The following is a 21,313-nucleotide window of genomic DNA, read 5'->3' on the forward strand; positions in this document are numbered from 1 at the left end:
CCATTTCAGGTTTTAAGATATATCTCCAGGCTTCACCAACAACATTTAATTGTTATATAAAAATGTGTCTTTCATATCATATATGGGCACACTGATGATAAGCAATATGACTGAGTTAAAAAAGTATTAATTTTTCTTAGAAAACCTGGTTTTAGGTCCCAGTCTGCTGTATACTAACCTCAAATAAATTAATTTTATGACCCTACATTTTCTTACCTACAAAATGAACTAGTTCCTCTTATATTTTAGAATATTTGAAGATCAGGTGAATTGATGTGGTATTATGAGTATAAATATTGCTGTAAGGATTATTAAATATAAGATAGTAAGAGGTATGTCAATTTTGTTTTACAGACTGACTGAAATAATAACCAGGGCACCTAAGGGTGAACTACTAAAGAGAGTTCTTAACCCATTACTTCGTGAGTAATCCTACATAGGGCAATGAAATGTTTGCAAGATAGTATAGTTTTCAGATATTTACTTAAGCCTTTTATAGTTATAGTAGAAAATTAGAACTTCTTGATAACTTTAGAAAGGAGTTTAAAATGATCTTTTGAGTAAATAGAGTTTATTTTTAAGGAAAGATAAATTTGTCATACCACATGAAGTTTGACCTTTATCTGTTAGATTTTATTTAAAAGTAATATAGTTAACTAATATAGTATGTTATTTAGCTATAACATTATGTTGCTATGAAAAAAACTCCTAAATACTAATGATAGCTATAGTATTCTAAGAAATCTTTTCTTTTCCCAATATGAATCTTCAGTTTAATAACCACTTAGTTTTTTATTATTATTATTATTAATGGGGCTCAGGGTATCCCAGGATGTCTGGTACTTTTGATAATCAGGGTAAAGAAAATCCAATAATTTTTATGCTTGAGAAAATCATCACTTATTCCTACAATAAGGAATTTTTTTCTTTATTAATAGGGTATATTACATTAACCACTCTTTGGATGCTAAACCAACCTTGCATTCCTGGTTTATAATCTTTTTTATATGTGGCTAAGTTTCATTAAATTCCTATAACTTTTGCACTGGCTTTTACAGTTTTATTGTAGTCTCAAATTTCAATTAAGTGCTTGAATTGTCATTTCTAATAGCATTTCAAAATAAGTAAACTAATTGTTATTTTCCCTGACTACTGTTATTGAGTAGATCATTTATATTGAACATAAATTTGTATTATATTTTGATGTTAAATTTTATAGGAAAATACTAAAAATAATACCCTCTGTTTTTATAGCCTATGGATCAGCTCTCATTGAACACTGTCTTATTGAAAATGGATTCTCTGGCAATGTCAAAGTGGATGAAAAATTTGAAAGTAAGGGTATGTCTGCATGACACAAGTTTTGTTCGTCCATGTTTGTTTATTTCCTTTTTTAAAACTATGAAAATTATTTCTGGGGAAGTAGTGAGTAAGTAGTTCTAGACTTAAAAACATTTGACCTGTGAGTGTTCTATCCATGTGGTATTCCTGGCTTCCTACTCTAAAGTGGCTTTTTTTCCCTGTTAATGTGTAGGTTAATCTCTTGACCTACCTTATTGCCTTTCAACTTTAGAATATTTTCCTTCTCTCCCCTAAATTTTTTTTAATCCTTATCAAAGGACATTTTTAGTGATTTTTAGAGAGAGGGAGAGTGTGGGAAGGGAGGGAGGGAGAGAGCAAGAAAGAGTTTGAGAGAAACATTGATGGGAGAACAGAACATCGATCAGCTGCCTCCCAAACGCGCTTGATTAGGGCTGGGATGGAACCTGCAACTTAGGCATGTGCCCTGACCAGGAATCGAACCCAGGACCTTTTGTTATATGGGCTGCTGCTCCTACTAACTGCACCACACTGGCCAGGACTCTTCCCCTAAATTTTAGAAGTGGTAACTGACCTTGAGATAGTCTTTGGTACAAGGCTTGAAGGAGTTGAATTATTCACCTTCAGACTCAAGCTGGCGTGTGTCTAGAAATATCAGCATTCATGCATTTAATTCTGTAAGTACGCTAGTGTGGCTATATACGTTAGGCTCTCATAACTATTTAAGGCAAAGGTGGGGAACCTTTTTTCTGCCAAGGGCCATTTGGATATTTATAATATCATTTGAGGGCGATACAGAATTATCAACTTAAAAATTATGTTGCTATGAAAAAACTCCTAGATTTATTGAATTTCGAGTTCTGCCTGTGGGTTCCTTGGCAGGGCCAGTTCCCCCACCCCTGATTTAAGGGAACCTAACTTACCTGCCAGATTAGGATAATAAAAAAATTAGAGGAAATACAAAGAATTTAGAAACAGGCCCAAATATATATGGGAACTTAGTATATGAACAAAGTGCCTTTCAGATTATGAGGGGCAAGATGGAATTAATAAGAGCTATTGGGATAACAGGCTGGCCAAAACATCCTTATTTACATATGCTGATAACAAACATGAAATAACTGTATTTAATTTTCTTAAACACTCTTATAAGCACTGTCCTGTTTTCTGCATAGTTGTTTAATAATAGTTAATTGCATCTTAATTACCACTCCTTTTCTTTTTTATTCTCCTTAGATATTGAAAAAGTACTTGTTTGTCTGCAGAAAGCAGAAGACTATATGAAAACAACGTCCAACTTCAGAGGAAAGGTAGCAGCAGCACATATACTTATATATTATAGTGGCTTTATTATTTATATTTTTAGAATTTAAATGTTCACTAAAGATCAGTATATGTACATTTTTTGTTTTAGTTTAGAAATTCAACATTAGTAATATGCTTATTCTAGGGTAGGTTTTTGTTTTGTTTCGTTTTGAATTTTCTTTTTATCCTCACCCAAGGATATGCTTTCATTGATTTTAGAGAGAGAGGAAGGTAGAAAGATAAACATCGATCAGCTGCCTTCCATATGTGCACTGACTGGGTATTGAGCCTGCAACCTAGGCATATGCCCTGGCTAGAAATCGAACCCGCAACCTTTTGGTGCATAGGACATGAGCCACCTGTCCAGGGCTAGGGTAGTTGTTCTTTTGGTGGTTTTTTTTAAGCCTCACCCGAAGATATTTTTCCATTGATTTTTAGAGAAAGTGGAAGCAGGGAGGGGGGAGAGAAGCATTGTTGTGAGAGAGACACATCATTGGTTGCCTCCGGCAAGTGCCAGGGATTGAGCCTGCCCCAAGGTACATGCCCTTGATTGGAATCAAACCCGGGACCCTTCAGTCAGCAGGCCGAGGCTCTATCCACTGAGCCAAACCAGTCTGGGCTGTTTTGTGTGGGGTTTTTTTAATTGCTGTTGATTTGTAATTTTTTTGTTCTGCTTTTTTGCCTTTTATAGAAAGTATTAGGTTAAATCAGTATCAGCCCTCCAGAAAAAATGAGGAATTTGAAAATATTTCATTAGGTTAATTTTAGATAGCGAAGCACATTTTAATTTGCCAGCACTTTTCAAAAATTTGGTGATTTACATCCCTTAACAGTTAAACATCTTCTGAATTACCTCAGATCTTTTGTTTTTCTTCCCTATTCAAAGTATAACTTTACTTACCAGAAAAGTAAAGAGACAGTTCTGATTAATTACATCTAAATTTAGTCCAAATGTACCTGCCTAGTTTCTTTTTGTTTTGTTAATCCTCATCCGAGGAGATATATATAGTTTTTTTGTTTTGTTTTTTAGAGAGAGTGGACGGGAGAGGGAGAGAGGAAGGAAGAGAGAGAGAAACACCAAGGTGAGAGAGACTCATCTATTGGTGCCTCCCTACCACGACCAGAGATCGAACCTGCAATCCAGATACATGCCCTTGACCAGGAATCAAACTTGTGACCCTACTATGCCTGGGACAGTGCTCTAACCATTGAGCACACCTGCCAGGGCCCAGTTTTGTGTTTTTGTTTTTAATATCTTTTTAAAAATATGTTTTTACTATTTTAGAGAGGAAGGGAGAGGGATGGAGAGATAAGAACACTGATGAGAGAGAAAAATCAATAGGCTGCCTCCTCACGTCCTTTACTGGGGATTGAGCCTGCAGCCCAGGCATGTGCCCTGATTCGGAATGGAAATGGTGTTTCATGGGTCAATGCTCAACCACTGAGCAACACTAGCTGGGCCCAGTTTTTTAAATTAATTAAAATTGCCTACCAACAAAGGAAATCTGTTTTTCTGCTGGCAGTGCTTTTGATTTATTTAAATTGCACCACATCTAAAAATGGAAAGAAGAAAGCAAAATGCAGCTGTATAATCCCACCATTTTATCAAATCACAAGTTTCCTTTTTTTTTTTTTAATTATTTTCTTTTTTTTTTTATATTTTATTGACTTTTTACTGAGAGGAAAGGAGAGAGATAGACAGAAATGTCGATGAGAGAGAAACATCGATCAGCTGCCTCCTGCACATCTCCTACTGGGGATGTGCCCGCAACCCAGGTACATGCCCTTGACCGGAATCGAACCTGCGACCTTTCAGTCCGAAGGCCGACGCTCTATCCACTGAGCCAAACTGGTTTCAGCTCCATTTTCTTTATTCCCTGATTTTTCTTGTGCATGTGAAAAAAACAATGTTTCCTAATAATACTTTGAGTCTAAGAAAAGCTTCATTTATAATCTGTAGACACATGCAGTTGATAAATTTATAACTAGAAAATTTTGTAACTTAAATTACCATTAGTCATAAAAAGTAAATCTTTGTTAATTATGGATAGAAATGAGTTTTATGTTGGATTTTTATAGGGATATATCATTCAGAAGAGAGAAATAAAACCAAGCCTGGAAGTAGATAAACCAATTGAAGACATACTCACGTAAGCATGTAGGCATGGATCAATTTATTTTAGATGTTTATTAATGTTCTTGAATGTGATATAGTAAATATGTTTTACAGGTATGAGGAATTTCATCCTTTCTTGTTTTCTCAACATTCACAATGTCCATATATAGAATTTGAATCATTTGACAAGGTGGGTTTCAGATTCTATTTTTTGACCAGTTAGCATGATATGAATTATTGAAATAATATCAACTTGCTTTGATTGAGAAATTGCAAATATTTTTGCTTTTCAATCACTGTAAATCTGAGCATTACAGAACAGTGCAGTCATAGATACAAACTGTTGGAAACTTTTTGCTACTTTATTTCAAGATAAAGGATAAAAAATGTGAACTTGATTCTTGATTATTTAGCTATGTCTTTGAGTGGTGTTATAAACAAAATGGACTCAAAAATTTTATGTATGCAAGTTGAAGTAGAGACTATCCTTTTTTTCCAACTAGTTATTTTTGTTTGTTTGTTTTAATAAGGCTGTGGATGAATTTTATTCCAAGATCGAAGGTCAGAAAATAGATTTAAAAGCTTTACAACAGGTATGGTATTTAAAACATTTATATTAAACTAACTAGCTTTAGTGTGGTTTGCTGGGTAGATGGTGCTCTCATAAGAATGGGCAGCCTTTCAAAGTGTATGGAACGCCCTGATCTTTTAGTTTATTGATAACGATCTAGGTCAGCAGTTCTCAACCTGTTGGTCGCGACCCCTCTGGGGGGTCGAACGACCCTTACACAGGGGTCGCGTAAGACCATCGGAAAACACATATATAATTACTTATTGTTTTTGTGATTAATCACTATGCTTTAATTATGTTCAATTTGTAACAATGAAATTACGGGTCACCACAACATGAGGAACTGTATTAAAGGGTCGCAGCATTAGGAAGGTTGAGAACCAGTGATCTAGGTGAAGTCTCCAGTGTTGAAAAGTATACCCTCATTTGTTCCATCATATATTGGGTATTCTCTAAAATGGAAAATACAGTGGGAAGATGAGACCTGTTATTTATACCCTAGTATGATTTGCTTTATTAAAGCAACCCAAAGCTTTTAAATTTTGCTGTTAAGGTAATACTGTTTTGAGAAGATTTTTAAATAGGTTAAAGGAGAGGGAAAAGTTTTTTCTATACAAATAAATATTTTTATTTATCATTAAACTGTTTTTTTATTTATCTTTATTATTTAAAGTATTACAGATTTCCCCCTTGACCCTCTTTACACTGCTCCCACCCCCTGCCCAGGCCTTCACCACCCTATTGTCTGTGTCCGTGGGTTATGCAGAGTGAACTTCTAAACTAGACCTTTAATGTGGTTTGTGTGGAGACCCACTGGTGATTGCCAGAGGAGATGGGTTGGGGACCGGGTGGAAGAGGTGAAGGGATTAAGAAGTACAAATTGATATTTACAAAATAGTCACAGGGAGGTATAGCATAGGAAATATAATAAATAATATTGTGATAACTACAGGGTGCCACGTGGGGAGAATACTTTGTAAGGTATTGTCTAATCCCTATGCTGTACACCTGAAACTAATACAAAATAACACTAAAAGTAAACTGTAATTGAAATTTTTCAAAATAAATTTTAAAAAGATAGATGTTTTTTGTGTATCATGACTCTACAAGGAGGTTTTAATATGCTATATTTTTCCAGCACATGTGACCATGTTTTTGGAACATTTGCTCAAGAACGATTTCAGAAATTTGCCACAGTTACTCTTGATTTGAAGAGGATGTGATTTTTCAAGAGTATTAATAAAGTGTTATAATATGTGTGCACAATTTATAATTATGTGAATTCTTGTATCCTCCCTGCCCCTCAGTTTTAAAATAATTAACAAAGCACAATTTCTAAGCAGATGGGTCAAATTAATTAAATATTGTGATTGCCACATGGTGGCAGCCCTTTAGCTACCAAATAAATATTTAGCAGTGACATTGAACTCCATCTCTTTTATGTGCATCAGAATACCCATGAATTATTTTAGTAATCATTTTGCATTCTTTTAATAGTCACCATTTTTATAATTAACATTTTTTAATACTACATCCAGCGTTCAAACATTCATTAATTGGTAATGCTGTTACTACTATTAGAAAATTTGCCCCAACATCAAAAATCCTAAAATGTAAATTATATGTGATAAAATGCTATATAGATGGGCAAATAGTTACCATGACCTTTTGTGTTGTTAATTTAGGAGAAATTCTGTAAAATACTAGGAATAAGACTAAGAAAATTAAAGGCAGCAATGAAATAAAAAGAAGCAATTTGGGTAATTTAGGCTACGGATGCATTCCCCCGAGTTTTACTTTTCTGCCAGAGGGAAAAGATAGGCTCTAGGATCATATTTTACATACAATGTAACCTGTAATCAAATTACTTTCAAATATGGAACAGGAGGTCGTTAGATATGACTTAGTTTTGGAGTATGAAACACTTTGGGGTAGTATAGACCTGGGGAGGTGGACTTTGGGGATCTCTAGCTAGCTAGGGGACAGATGTCGGGGCAGGATAATGAGTTTCAGGAGGTGAGAGAAGGTGCAGGATATGGGAGAAATCTAATTTTTTTAAAAATCTTTTTTTGTCAACAAAAGGAAAAACAAGCATTGAAGAAATTAGATAATGTCCGAAAGGATCACGAAAACAGATTAGAAGCTCTTCAACAGGCTCAGGTATTATGTTTAGCTTTTTCAGATGCTTTCTGAAAAATGGTAACTTTAACTCGCATTATAGTAAATGTTTTTGGTTTATTTCTTAAGGAAATAGATAAACTTAAAGGAGAGCTCATAGAAATGAATCTACAAATAGTTGACAGAGCCATTCAGGTTGTTCGAAGTGCTTTAGCCAACCAGATAGATTGGACAGAAATTGGGTTAATTGTGAAAGAAGCCCAAGCTCAAGGAGACCCTGTTGCAAATGCAATCAAAGAATTAAAACTACAAACAAATCATGTTACAATGCTTCTAAGGTAAGTTTAAATTATTTATTTATTTGTTAATCCTCACCCGAGGATATTTTTTCCATTGATTGTTTTTAGAGAGTGGCAGGAAGGGAAGGAGTGGAGAGAGAAAGAGAAACAGAAACACATTGATTGGTTGCCTCCTGCACATGCCCAGCTAGGGCCAGGTATCAAACCTGCGATCCAGTTACTGCCCTTTACTGGGAATCAAACCCATGACCCTTTGGTGTGTGGGCTGGTGCTCTAACCACTGATACACACTGGCCAGGGCAGGTAAGTGTAATTTTTAGTGAAGCAGTTAATGTTTGCCTTTATTTTGCTATTTAATTGTTCACTGTATTCATTTAAAATTTTTCTTTTGTTTGGAAATTTATCCTTGACAATACAGAAAAAATTAATTTGCAGTAAAATAATACAAACTAAATACTGTAAATCAGTGGTTCTCAACCTTCTGGCCCTTTAAATATAGTTTCTCATGTTGTGACCCAACCATAAAATTATTTTCGTTGCTACTTCATAACTGTAATGTTGCTACTGTTATGAGTCGTAATGTAAATATCTGATATGTAGGATGGTCTTGGTGACCCCTGTGAAAGGGTCATTCAACCGCCAAAGGGGTCGCGACCCACAGGTTGAGAACCGCTGCTGTAAATCATTTATGATTTCATTTAGGAATATACTGAAAATAAAAAAATGTGATGTCATTGACATTAGTGAAATACTATTGAATATTTTTAATAGAAATCCATACTTATTATCAGAGGAGGAAGATGACGATGTTGATGGTGACATCAGTGTTGAGAAAAATGAAACTGAACCACCAAAAGGAAAAAAGAAAAAGAAAAAGAATAAACAGCTGCAGAAGCCTCAGAAAAATAAGCCATTACTTGTTGATGTTGATCTCAGTTTATCAGCATATGCCAATGCCAAAAAGTGAGTCTTAAAAGTATAAATTTTAAGCAAAATATTATCTGCAATAACTCAGGGTACTAAAGGATAAGTAAGAAACATTGTTATTTTGCCTGTCTATACTTTGGGGTGAAAATACCTTCTTTTTTGGTGTGTCATAAAATTATATTTATTGTAAGAAAGAATACAGAAATTACTATTTTTCAAAACAGTAATCCTCCTGGAAACTTCAAATAAATTCTTTTTGCATTCTACAACTTGGTTTTCATATGGAACATAGAAAATAAAGGTGCATAAAGCACAAAACTTGTTCTGTATGACTTGAAAATCTATAAAATAGAAATAACAAATAGAAAACTAAAGAACAGAGATTTTACTTAAAATTTAAGAGAATTGTGTTTTTCTAGGTATTATGATCACAAGAGATATGCTGCTAAGAAAACACAAAAGACTGTTGAAGCTGCTGAGAAGGTACTTTGCATTTCTTAGAGTGAATGTTAATTGTTTTTCTCTACCTTAGTTTAATGGCCTTAATGATTTCCTATGTTTACTAGTAAATGAGGTTTTCTAATTCAGAAATATCTTTCAAATTTAATTTTGCTTTAAATGTGTTTCCAGTATTTATTTTTTCCCCCAAACCTGTTCCTCCTTGGTTTTTGCCATCTCAGTAAATAGCATCTTCATTTTTTCCTTTGTTTAGATTAAAACTGTTGGAGTTATCCAGGACTCTTCTCTCATAAACCATATGTAGTCCACCAGCAGATCTTTTTGGCTCTTCTTTTAGAGTATAACCAGAATCTGGTCACTTCTCATTAATCCAGGTCTCAATCATGTGTTCTCATGGACTATAGCAGTAGCTTCTTACTGGGTTGGTTACTCTCCCACCCTTTCCCTGCTACAGTCTGTTCTTCACACAGCAGCCATAGTGATCCTTTTAAATAAAAAATAAAGTCATTTCTCTCTGTTCAAAATTTCCTAGAAGCTTTTCATGTTAGCCAAGACAATCCAAAGCTCTTCTCCTGGTCTATAAGGTTCTATATGATCTGCTCCCCTCTGATCTCATCACCTGCCCTCCTCCTGTTACACATTCTTTCTAGCCTCACTGGGATTTTAGCTGTTCCTGCAACAGTGGTCCATGCTAACTTCTCAGGACCTTTGCACTTGCTGCTCTTTCTACCAAGAATGCTCTTCCCTAGAAATTTCTGTGGTTTGATTCCTCCCCTCATTCTCATGTCTTCTTATATGAGATGTCAGGGAGGCCTTTCTTGACCACTCTTACTAAAAATAGTATCTTCAATTACTCTATCTTTACTCTGCTTTTCTTCTTAAAAAACACCCTTCCCAACACCCATTTATCTGTCTTCCCTCTTGAATGTGGATTGCATGAAAGTAAGATTTTGTCTGTGTTATTCATTGCTATATCCCAGCCCTAGAATATTGCCTGGAACATTGGCACATTAATATCTGTTAAATGAGTGGCCCTCATGACTTAGCCCTCTGTCTACCTCTCCAACCTCATTTCTTGACATTATTTGCATAATTATGTGTTTCATATTTGTCTCTTCTCCTAGACCCCATTGGGGTACAAACTTTATCTTATTCACTGATTTGTCCCCAGCATGTAGTTTGGAACCTGTTATATGGTAGGCACTTAGTATCTGGTAACTAAATATATTCTTGTTAATTTGGAGGTCTTGAGGAAATATATGTATACAGTAAATCTTTGACTTAAATTATTTTAATATTAAAGTAAAACATATTTTCATTTCTTCATTACTTTGTGTGTGTGTAGATAACGCCAATTTTTGATATTTAAAAAACTGTTTCTTGCCTTATCATTTGCTTGGTGTTATTTAAATAAATTTACAAATTATTTAAAAACTCTTTCTTATAAATAGGCATTCAAATCAGCCGAAAAGAAAACAAAGCAAACCTTAAAAGAGGTCCAAACAGTTACCTCTATTCAAAAAGCAAGAAAAGTGTATTGGTAAGTGTTCTACCTTTTAAAAATATAGTTTTTATTTTATCAAAATTATGCATGCACATTGTTTAGAAAAATGAAGCAATTCTACAAAGCTTGTTACAAAAACCAATAGCCCTGCTATTTTTTACCCCTACTCCTATTGCTTCCTCTCCCAAAGAAACTTTTATACTTTTAGCTCTTTTACCTGATTCTTCTAGTATATACCTCCATTTCTCTAAGTAATATGCTTATATTGCTGCTTCTTAATTTTTCTATTTTACACTCTCTTAATGACTTACCACTATGGAAGATTAAGATTTTACTCTATCTTCTTGTGTCCCAGCGTTACATAGGCATGCACCTTCAGTCTTCTAGAATAGTTACAGCACAATTCAATATTAACATTATTGTGAATATTTAAATTGTAGTCAAAGCTTTCTTTTTCTTTTTGTTCTTATTAATTCACCTCCACTCTTCCAAGGTTGCTCACATTGGAATTCTGTTAGTATTATCTTCTTGCAGAAGTCTCCTCTGGAGCTTTTTGGCCATTGTCCTAGATTGGTTACTCTAAACATCTTAAAATGCCCCTTTATTGTTATCCTGAAAGTTCTTTTTATCCCTCTCTGTGTTGGATTCTTTGTCCTGGATTTCATACTTTCTTTTTCTTTGTTGGTGGAATTATGAACTATAGAAGCATAATGAGAGGGGTGCGTAGAAGGCAAAGTTTTTGAAGTATCCAGTGTATAAAAATGATTTTACTCTTATACCTAATTAATAGTTAGTCTGGGTATAAAATTCTAGTTTGAAACTGTTTTCGTAAGACTTTTAAGGTATTTGTACATTATATTAACTTCCAGGTTTGATTTTGAGAAATCTGATGTCATTTTGATAGTTAATATTTTATAGGAAATTTGTTTTGTCTTTCGGTAAACTTGTGGATTTTTTTTCCTCTGTTTTCCAGAATTTCACAGTGATGTAGGTCTGTGAGGATGTTTTTTATCCATTATGCTGGATATTTTGTGGGCCTTTTTAATTTGGAAACTTTCATTTCTGAGAAATTTTCTTGACATATTTCTTAGAAAACTACCTGCCCTCTGGTTTTTGTTTCTGTTGTTGCTTCCTTTCCTTTCCTTCTTTTCTTTTTTGTAATTGGACAATCCTCCCATTTTCTTGCATTTTCTATTTTCAAATCTATCATTTTGTTTTATATTCTGAAGGATTTTCTGAACTTGATCTTTCAATCCTTCCACTGAATTTATTATTTTTTTTTAATTTCTTCTATCATGTTTTAATTTAAGATGTTTTGGTTCTTGGAATTTTTTTTTTAAAATCCTCATCCGAGGATATTTTTCCGTTATTGTTTAAGAGAGTGGAAGCGAGCAGGAGAGGTAGGAGAGAAACATTGATGTGAGAGAGACACATCGATTTGTTACCTCCCACAAGCACCCCGACCAGGGCCAGGGATTGAGCCTGCAACCAAGGTATGTGTCCTTAACCAGAATCGAACCCAGGACCCTTTAGTCTGCAGGCCAAAGCTTTATCCGTTGAGCCAACTGGCCAATTTTGAATGTTACTTTTTTAAAACTTCCATCTCTAGTTTCTCTATACTGAGAATAGTTTGGATGTATTAAATTTTATTTAGTATCCTTTTCCTGCAGGTCTTTGTCTTCTCCAAGTTTTTTTTTCTATTTATTGGTTTTGTCTCCAGCTCTCATGCTAATGTCTAGTGATCCTTGGTTGTCTGCTCACATTTTATAGTAGAGCATTAAAAGGCTAATTGGGAGTTCTCTGTGGGGAGTTGTAAAATGATCTTTGTGTGGAACTCTTGATGTCTTTAGCTTTTTTCCTCTTCACTGGGTCTTATTTCCTTTTTTTTTTTTTTTTACAGTTGTTATTATTATTTTTTTCTTTTATTTTTAATCTTTATTGTTGAAAGTATTACATATGTCTCCTTTTTTCCCCCCATCGACCCCCTTCAGCACAACCCCACCCTCCGCCCTAGGCCCTCATCATCCCATTGTCTGTGTCCATGGGCCATGCATATATGTATACAAGGTCTTTGGTTGATTACTTCCCACCCACCCACCCTTCCGTGCCTTCCCTCCAAGATTCCACACTCTGTTCCATGTTTCCATGTCTCTGGATCTACTCCGTTCATCAGTTTATTTTGTTCATTAGATTCCACATATGAGTGAGATAACATGATATTTGTCTTTCTCTGACTGACTTATTTCACTTAGCATGATACACTTCAGGTCCCTCCAGGCTGTCTCAGACGGTAAGAGATTCTCCTTTTTTACTGCTTCATAGTATCCCATGGTATAAATGTACCATGGCTTTTTTATCCACTCATCTACTGATGGGCACTTCGGCTGTTTCCAGAACTTAGCTATTGTAAATTGTGCTGATATGAACATAGGGGTGCATACATTCTTTCTGATTGGTGCTTCGGGTTTCTGGGGATATATTCCTAGAAGTGGGATCACTCAGTCACATGGCAGTTCCATATTTAATTTTTTGAGGAAACTCCATACTGTTTTGCATAATGGCTGCACCAGTCTGCATTCCCACCAGCAGTGTACTAGGGTTGCCTTTTCTCCACGTCCTCGCCAACACTTGTCGTTTGTTTATTTGTTGATGGTAGCCATTCTGACAGGTGTGAGGTAATACCTCATTGTCGTTTTAATTTGCATCTCTCTGATGATCAGTGACTCTAAGCATTTTTTCATGTCTCTTGGCCATCTGTATATCAGCTGGTCTAATTTCCTAGAAAAGATTCTTTTTCTCTCTTGCTTGTAAAGTAAAAGCTGGTTGTCACTTTTTAGGAGCCTAGTGAAAATAACTGGTGGGAGTCTCAGTATCCAGTCTTTTGTACATTTGCATAATTGCCTGTTTTACATATGTTACCCCTACTTATAACTGTGCCACATTTTTCTCTGATCCATAGATCTTCTTTGACTCTTTTTAGAGAATTAACTTCTGGCCTTCTGTTAGAGTGTGGAAGGGATAGTTACACAGTGTTCAGAGTTGGAAAGAAGATATAGGGAAGTAACTGCTTCTTGATCAGACTTTCAGCCAGGCCTCCTCTTTTTAATCCCATCTTAAACCCTTTTTATGGCAGTACACTTATGGTACTATTTTTTATTTTATTATTATTATTTTGTTGTTGTTGTTAATCCTCACCAAGGATATTTTTTCATTGATATTTAGAGAGAGTGGAAGGGAGGGGGAGAGATAGAGAGAGAAACATCAGTGTGAGAGAGACACATCAATTGGTTGCCTCCTGCACACACCCCAACCAGGGCCAGGAATCTAGCCTGCAACCAAGGTATGTGTCCTTCATTGGAATAAAACCCGGGACCCTCAGTTCGATGGCCGGTGCTCTATCCACTGAGCCAACCTGACTAGGGCATTGTGGTGCTATTTTTTAGCTTTTTATGGGTTACATAGTATAAATTGATTTACTTTGCTCTTCTGTCAGCCAGGATTCAGCTTGCATTTGATCACTCATCCATTTATTTTCCAGCTTCAAAATTTTTTTGTGATTTTCTCCATCAATGTAACATCTGTATTGATGAATAGAATTGACCTGTAATTTTCATTCCTCATAATGTTCATATTCAGTACTGGTTATATTCATAAGGTTTTATTCATAAGGAAAATTTAGAGGGTTCCTTCTTTATTGTTTTTAAATGTTTGATGGAATTCGCCTGTGTAGCCTAGTAGTCCTAGAGTTTTCTAAGACTTTGTCTGAAGTTTGAAATTTACTGGCAAAAAGTTCATAATATTCCACTTAACTTTTTAACATCCTTTAGAATATTTAATGATATCTCATACATGGTAGTTATTTGTGCCTTCCCTTTTCTTGTTTAGTCTGTCCAGAGGATTTTCAGTTGTACTAATATCTGTAAAGAGTCAGTTTTTTATTAGTAATCTCCTCTATTATATATGTGTTCTCTCTCTTTTTTGTTTTTTCATCATTATACTTTTCTTTAGGATTCATTTGCAGTTCTCTTATTGATTTCTTGAGATGGAATCTTAGTACATTGACTTTTTTTCCCTTCCAGCCTCTTTCTTTTCTAATATATATTGAAGATAATAACATTACCTCTAAGCATGGCTTGACTGCACCTAAAAAGTTTTATTATGTATTATTTTCATTATACTTCACACCACAATTTGTTCTAATTTCCATTGTGATTTCTTCATCCATGCATTGCTTAGAAGTATTAATTTCCAAACATACGGGCCTTTTTGGTTATTTTATTGTTACTGATTTCTAGTTTAATTTGCATAATGGTCATAGATGGTATTCTGAATTATCTCAGTCCTTTGACATTTGTTGTTTTAGCTTGCTTTATGACCAGCATATTTATGGTCAGCTTAATTTATAAATGTTTCATATATACACAAAAAAAGTGTCAGTTCTACAGTTTTGGAGTGCATTTCTTTAAATATCAACTAGGTCATATTAACCATGCTGTTCAAATCTTTGGCATCCTTACTAATTCTTTTTTTTTATGATTGTTTTCTTAATTATTGAGAAAGGTGTGTTAAATATCACACAATTATGGATTTGTCTGTTTCTCCTTTTACTTCTGCCAGTTTTTGTTTTATATATATGAGGCCATGTAATTAGGTGATACAAGTACAAAAGTTATATCTCCCTAGTGAATTGAGCCATTTATTAATGATAATGAAATGTCCTTTTAACTTATTTTTTTCTTCTGTGTGAGATACTAAAACTGTATCAGCTTCACTTGGTTAGTATGTGCATGATATATATTTTTCCATCATTATACGTTAGCCTTTTTTTAAATTAATTAATTTTTAAAAAATCTTTATTGTGGAGGGTATTACAGGTACCCCTTGCCTCCCCCCCATTCCCCCCTCCAAACAGGTCCCGCCCTGCCCCAGGCCTTTACCACCCTGTTGTCTGTGTCCATAGGTAATAAATACATGCATGTAAGATCTTTGGCTAATAGATTCCTGTCCCCTTCCCCCGTCCTTCTGAGATTTAGCAGTCTGTTCCATGCTTCCATGCCTCTGATTCCATTTTATGCACCAGTTTATTTTGTTCATTAGATTTCTTGTTTATTTTGATTTATAGATTCAATTGTTGATAGATATGTATTGCCATTTTAATGTTCATATTTCTTCTTCCTTCTCTTCCTCCTCTTCTTCACCCTTCAACATTTCATATTGGTTTGGTGGTGATGAACTCCTTTAGCTGTTTCTTATTTGTGAAGTTATTTATCTGACCCTCAATTTTAAATGAGAGGTTTGCTGGGTAGAATAATTTGGTTGTAGGCCCTTGCTATTCACCACTTTGAATATTTCTTGCCACTCCCTTCTCGCCTGCAAAGTTTCTGTTGAGAAATGAGGGACAGTCATTTGGGTGCTTCCTTGTAAGTAACTTGCTGCTTTTAAGGTTTTTCCCTTTGTCTTTAACCCTTAGCATCCTAATATATAAAAACCCTGGGTCCGTCAGGACCGGAGGCTCGACCAACCAGAAGTCAATCCTGCAGTCAGCGCTGGGTTGCCGTGGTGACCCAGCACTGACTGCTGAGGGGGCTTCGAATCAGGCCCGGAGAGAGGCCTAAAGAGAGAAGCAGGGTCTGATCCATAGCCTCTGTGGCAGCTGTTAATCAGCACTTGCCTCTCTCTTTCTCTCGAGGCCTCCACCGGGGCTGCTGATCAGCCCCGCCTTTCTGATCAGGCCCCATTGATAGGCCCAGAGAGGCTGACTGACATAGAAACCCACCAATCAGAACCAAATCTGGGTGAACTGTGAGGAGCCAATGGCTGCCTAGGAGGCGGAGCTTTTGACGCTGACTGGAATAGAAACCAACCAATCAGAACCAAATTGGCCAGCAGAGGAGGGCAGTTGGGGGTGAGATCAGGCTGGAAGTAGAGGGCAGTTAGGGGCAATCAGGCCGGCAGGGAAGGGCAGTTGGGGGTGATCAGGCCAGCAAGGGAGAGCAGTTGGGGGTGAGATCAGGCCAGCAGGGGAGGGCAGATGGGGGCAAGATCAGGCCGGCAGGAGAGGGCAGTTGGGGGAGGCCAGGCTTGCAGGGGAAGGCAGTTGGGGGCAACCAGGCCAGCAGGGGAGGGCAGTTGGGGGCGATTGGGCTGGCAGGAGAGAGCAGTTGGAGCCGATCGGGCTGGCAGGAGAGCAGTTAGGTGTTAATCAGGCCGGCAGGGGAGTGGTTAGCGGGTGATCAGGCTGGCAGGCAGAAGCAGTTAGGGCAGGGGTGGGCAAACTTTTTGACTCGAGGACCACAATGGGTTCTTAAACTGGACCGGAGGGCCAGAACAAAAGCATGGATGGAGTGTTTGTGTGAACTAATATAAATTCAAAGTAAACATCATTACATAAAAGGGTACGGTCTTTTTTTTTTTTTTTTTTAGTTTTATTGATTTCAAACGGGCCGGATCCGGCCCGCGGGCTGTAGTTTGCCCACGGCTGAGTTAGGGGCAATCAGGCAGGCAGGCAGGTGAGCAGTTAGGAGCCAGCAGTCCCTGATTGTGAGAGGGATCCCAGATTGGAGAGGGTGCAGGCTGGGCGAGGGACAACCCCCCAACCCCCATGCACAAATTTTGTGCACCAGCTCTTTAGTTTTAATTATAATGTATCTTGGTGTGGGCCTCTTTGGGTTCCTCTTGTTTGGGACTCTCTGGGCTTCCTAGACTTATAAGTTTATTTCTTTCACCAGGTAGGGGAAGTTTTCTGTCATTATTTCTTCAAATAGGTTTTTAATATCTTGTTTTCTCTCTTCTTCTGGCATCCCCATAATGCAAATGCTGGTAAGCTTAAAGTTGTCCCACAGGCTCCTTACACTACCTTCATATTTTTTTATTCTTCTTTCTTTTGCTCTTCTGATTGGGTGTTTTTTTTTTGTTTGTTTGTTTGTTTTGTTTTTTTTTATTAAATCTTTATTGTTCAGATTATTACATTTGTTCCTCTTTTTTCCCCCCATAACTCCCCTCCTTCCAGCTCCCACCCCACCCTCCACCCTCACTCCCCACCCACTGTGTTCATCCATAGGTGCATGATTTTTGTCCAGTCACTTCCCGCATCTCCCACACCCCTTTTCCCCCCAAGAATAGTCAGTCTATTCCCTTTCTATGTCCCTGATTCTGTTATAATCACCAGTTCATTCTGTACATCAGGTTATTTATTCACTTGATTCTTAGATTCATTTGTTGATAGATGCATGTTTGTTGTTCATAATTTGCATCTTTACCTTTTTCTTCTTCTTCCTCTTCTTAAAGGATACCTTTCAGCATTTCATATAATACTGGTTTGGCGGTGATGAACTCCTTTAGCTTTTCCTTATCTGTGAAGCTCTTTATCTGACCTTCAATTCTGAATGATAGCTTTGCTGGATAAAGTAATCTTGGTTGTAGGTTCTTGGTATTCAGCACTTTGAAAATTTCTTGCCATTCCCTTCTGGCCTGCAAAGTTTCTGTTGAGAAATCAGCTGACAGTCGTATGGGTATTCCCTTGTAGGTAATTGAGCCTCTTTCTCTTGCTGCTTTTAAGATTTTCTCTTTGTCTTTTGCTCTTGGCATTTTAATGATGATGTGTCTTGGTGTGGTCCTCTTTGGATTCCTTTTGTTTGGGGTTCTCTGCGCTTCTTGGACCTGTAAGTCCATTTCTTTCTCCAGATGGGGGAAGTTTTCTGCCATTATTTCTTTTTTTTTTTTTTTTTTTTTTTTAATATATTTTATTGATTTTTTACAGAGAAGAAGGGAGAGGGATAGAGAGTTAGAAACATTGATGAGAGAGATCGATCAGCTGCCTCCTGCACGCCCCCCACTGGGGATGTGCCCGCAACCAGGGTACATGCCCTTGACCGGAATCGAACCTGGGACCCTTGAGTCCGCAGGCCGACGCTCTATCCACTGAGCCAAACCGGTTCGGCTCTGCCATTATTTCTTGAAATAGGTTTTCAATATCTTGCTGTCTCTCATCTTCTGGCACTCCAATAATTCTGATATTAGACCGCTTAAAGCTGTCCCAGAGGCTCCTTACACTATCTTCACACTTTCGGATTCTTTTTTCATTTTGCTTTTCCAATTGGGTGTTTTTTGTCGAATCTTTTGTTTGATTATTGTGCTCCTCTGGTCTGCTATTGGGTATAATATTCTTTATTTCAGTCCGTGTATGCTTACTTTCTAATTTCTTTATCGTAGCATCGAGGGTCTCATTAGTTTTCGTGAGGTTCTGCACAAATTTATGGCAAGCCCTCAAAATTGCGATTCTTAGCTCCATATCCTCCATTTCTGTCATGTTTTTTTGTCTCCGCATCTTTTATGCTTTCTTGGTGCACCCCCTTGTGGTCTCTGTGCGCAGTCTTGTTCTAGCCAAGCCTTAATTGTTGTAGTTAACACTAGAGGGGTTTGACCACCAGGCCGACTGGCTATAGGAATCAGCTGTATGGAAAACGTCTGCCTTCTGGGGAGGCGCTAATCCAGCCTTTGCCTGAGGCGATCGGCAAATGGCTGTGCGCTGGGTTTGGGCGGGGCGGGCTCAACAGGGCGGGCGGAGGGAGCAGTTATGGCCACTCTCAGTCCCGTTCCCAGAGGCTCTGCTTCTCAGAACCCCGGCAGCCGCTGCAAACTTCGGAGAGAAAGCTGCCCTCAGGTTCCAACTGATGCCGGATAATCCCGCTTCTCCCGTTTGAGTCTGGGTCCCTAGAGACTCGCCCGGATCTGGAGCCCAGAGTCTGAGACTCACTCCCGACAGAAAACGACAACCGCGCCCTCAGCCACCAGCCCGCTTTGCGCGCGCACCTCGGTACCTTTGTATTTTCCACACTGCGCCGCCTCTGAGCCTCGATTTGCTGTTCTCTTTTCCTTCTAGTTGTAGAGTCTCTCTTCAGCCAGCCTTCCTGTGGTTCTGGGTGATGTCCGTTCAGTCTTTTAGTTGTATTTTTGAAATGGTTGTTTGCGGCAGCGGTCTCCGGTGTTTACCTACGCCACCATCTTGGTCTCCCCTGATTGGGTGTTTTTTGCTTCTTCCTATTTCAAATCGTTAATTTGATTCTCAGAATCTTCTACTCCACTGTTGAATCCCAGTAAATTATTCTTTATTTCAGTTAGTGTATGCTTAATTTTTTACTGGTCCTTTTTCATGTCTTTGACATTCTCACTAAGATCCTTGAAAGTCTCACTAAGTTACTTGAAGCTCTCTTTGAGTCCCTTGAAGCTGTCATTAAGATCCTTGAGTAACCTTATAACCATGGTTTTGTACTCTATCCAGTAGTTTGCTTGCTTCCATTTTTTTGTTTGTTTGTTTGTTTGTGACATGTTTCTTTGTCTTCACATTTTGGATGCTTCACTGTGTTTGTTTCTATGTATTAGGTGGAGCTGCTGTGTCTCCTGGAATTCGTAGAGTGGCCTTTTGTAGTAGGGGTCCTATAGGACCCAGTGGCTCACCCTCCCCAGACACCTGAGCTGGACTCTCTAGTTGCGCCCCTGTGTGGGCTGTGTGCAGTCTTATAGTTGATCCTTGATTGCTGTTGGCATCACTGGGAGAAATTGACCTCCAGGCCAATTGGCTGTGAGGACCAGCTGCAACTGCAGTGGAAGAGCCAGTTGTGCAGGAGACACCCCTATGGAGCATGACTTGCTTCAGTGGGGGCTTTGGTGCTCACTGACTCTGCACCTTGAGTGTGATGCTTGTGGATGTGTAGAGTTATAATCTGGTATGGTCTGAAGCTGTCCACCGTATACACTGGCTCTGGGGCCACCCGGCAGGAGCTACAGAGAGGTCTGCAGATGGCTGCTACTTGCATTGAGTTTGTGAATTGCCCAGGTGAGGCTCAGATATGAAGCAAGGCAGGCTGGTGCTAGTGCCAGGTCTTGGGCCTTTTATTGATAGGTTTGGGGCACACTGATGCCATCTGCTGCTTGTTTGAGAGATTTTAGCAAAGTCTGAAGCCTGAGGGATCAAGTCTGAGTAAGTTCGTGCCCCAGCCATTTAAGAAGAACACCTGGGTCTCCAGCAACCTGTGTCACTCAGCCACAATCCCCACTGGTTTTTACAGCCCAGAGTTATGGAGACTTCTCTTCCCAGCTCTGGAAGCCTAGGCTGGGGATCTGGTGTGGGGCTGGAACCCCTTGCTCCTCACAGAAGGCCTCTGCAGAGATCATCTCCCTCCTGATTAAAGAAACCCCACACCTGTTCCTCATCTCCACCCCTCCTACCAGTCTCGGTTTGCTTTCTTCTTTACTTCTCTAGTTGTAGGACTTTCATTCAGCCAGCTTTCAGGTGGTTGTGAATAATCGTTTTTATGTATTTTAGTTGTAATTTTGATATGGTTGTGGGAAGTGGTGAGTACCAGCATTTACCTATGCTGCCATGTTGGTTCTCTCTTTAAATCTAGTTCTGTCTTTTTAAAATCCTTGTTTTCCAGCCTGACAATCTTTGCATTTTACCTAGAGTATTTATAAATTTACATTTATACTAATGTAACTTCTGATACATATTTAGGTTTAAATCTACCCATCTTACCATTTGCTTTCTATTCGTCCCATTTGTCTTGTATTCTTTTTTATTGTCTTATTTTGATGGATTTTTGGCCTTTTTTTGGGGGGTGGGGGACTGTTAGTTATATATTCCTTTACTAGCATGATTACAAACACATCCTTGACTGATCTGTCTCGTTCTTTGC

At 37.8% G+C, this 21,313-nt stretch overlaps 1 protein-coding gene across 4 annotated transcripts in view; it reads left to right on the forward strand.

The window, feature by feature from the left end:
* The window catches only part of NEMF (nuclear export mediator factor), a 79,947-nt gene that overhangs the window by 20,187 nt on the left and 38,447 nt on the right, over positions 1 to 21,313 (forward strand). For 3 of the 4 annotated variants that reach the window (XM_070431371.1, XM_070431379.1, XM_070431391.1), the window contains 11 exons: positions 355 to 422; positions 1,255 to 1,341; positions 2,557 to 2,630; positions 4,705 to 4,775; positions 4,856 to 4,931; positions 5,272 to 5,334; positions 7,395 to 7,472; positions 7,560 to 7,768; positions 8,501 to 8,692; positions 9,076 to 9,139; positions 10,567 to 10,655. In XM_070431371.1, coding sequence (XP_070287472.1) covers positions 355 to 422; positions 1,255 to 1,341; positions 2,557 to 2,630; positions 4,705 to 4,775; positions 4,856 to 4,931; positions 5,272 to 5,334; positions 7,395 to 7,472; positions 7,560 to 7,768; positions 8,501 to 8,692; positions 9,076 to 9,139; positions 10,567 to 10,655 — 1,071 coding nt within the window. The remainder of the gene's footprint in view (positions 1 to 354; positions 423 to 1,254; positions 1,342 to 2,556; positions 2,631 to 4,704; positions 4,776 to 4,855; positions 4,932 to 5,271; positions 5,335 to 7,394; positions 7,473 to 7,559; positions 7,769 to 8,500; positions 8,693 to 9,075; positions 9,140 to 10,566; positions 10,656 to 21,313) is intronic. The other variant, XM_070431382.1, reaches the window with a different exon arrangement.

Source organism: Myotis yumanensis, unplaced genomic scaffold (assembly GCF_028538775.1).
Source record: "Myotis yumanensis isolate MYYU_CA2020_CCGP unplaced genomic scaffold, mMyoYum1.0.hap1 SCAF_1, whole genome shotgun sequence".
NCBI lineage: Eukaryota > Metazoa > Chordata > Mammalia > Chiroptera > Vespertilionidae > Myotis > Myotis yumanensis.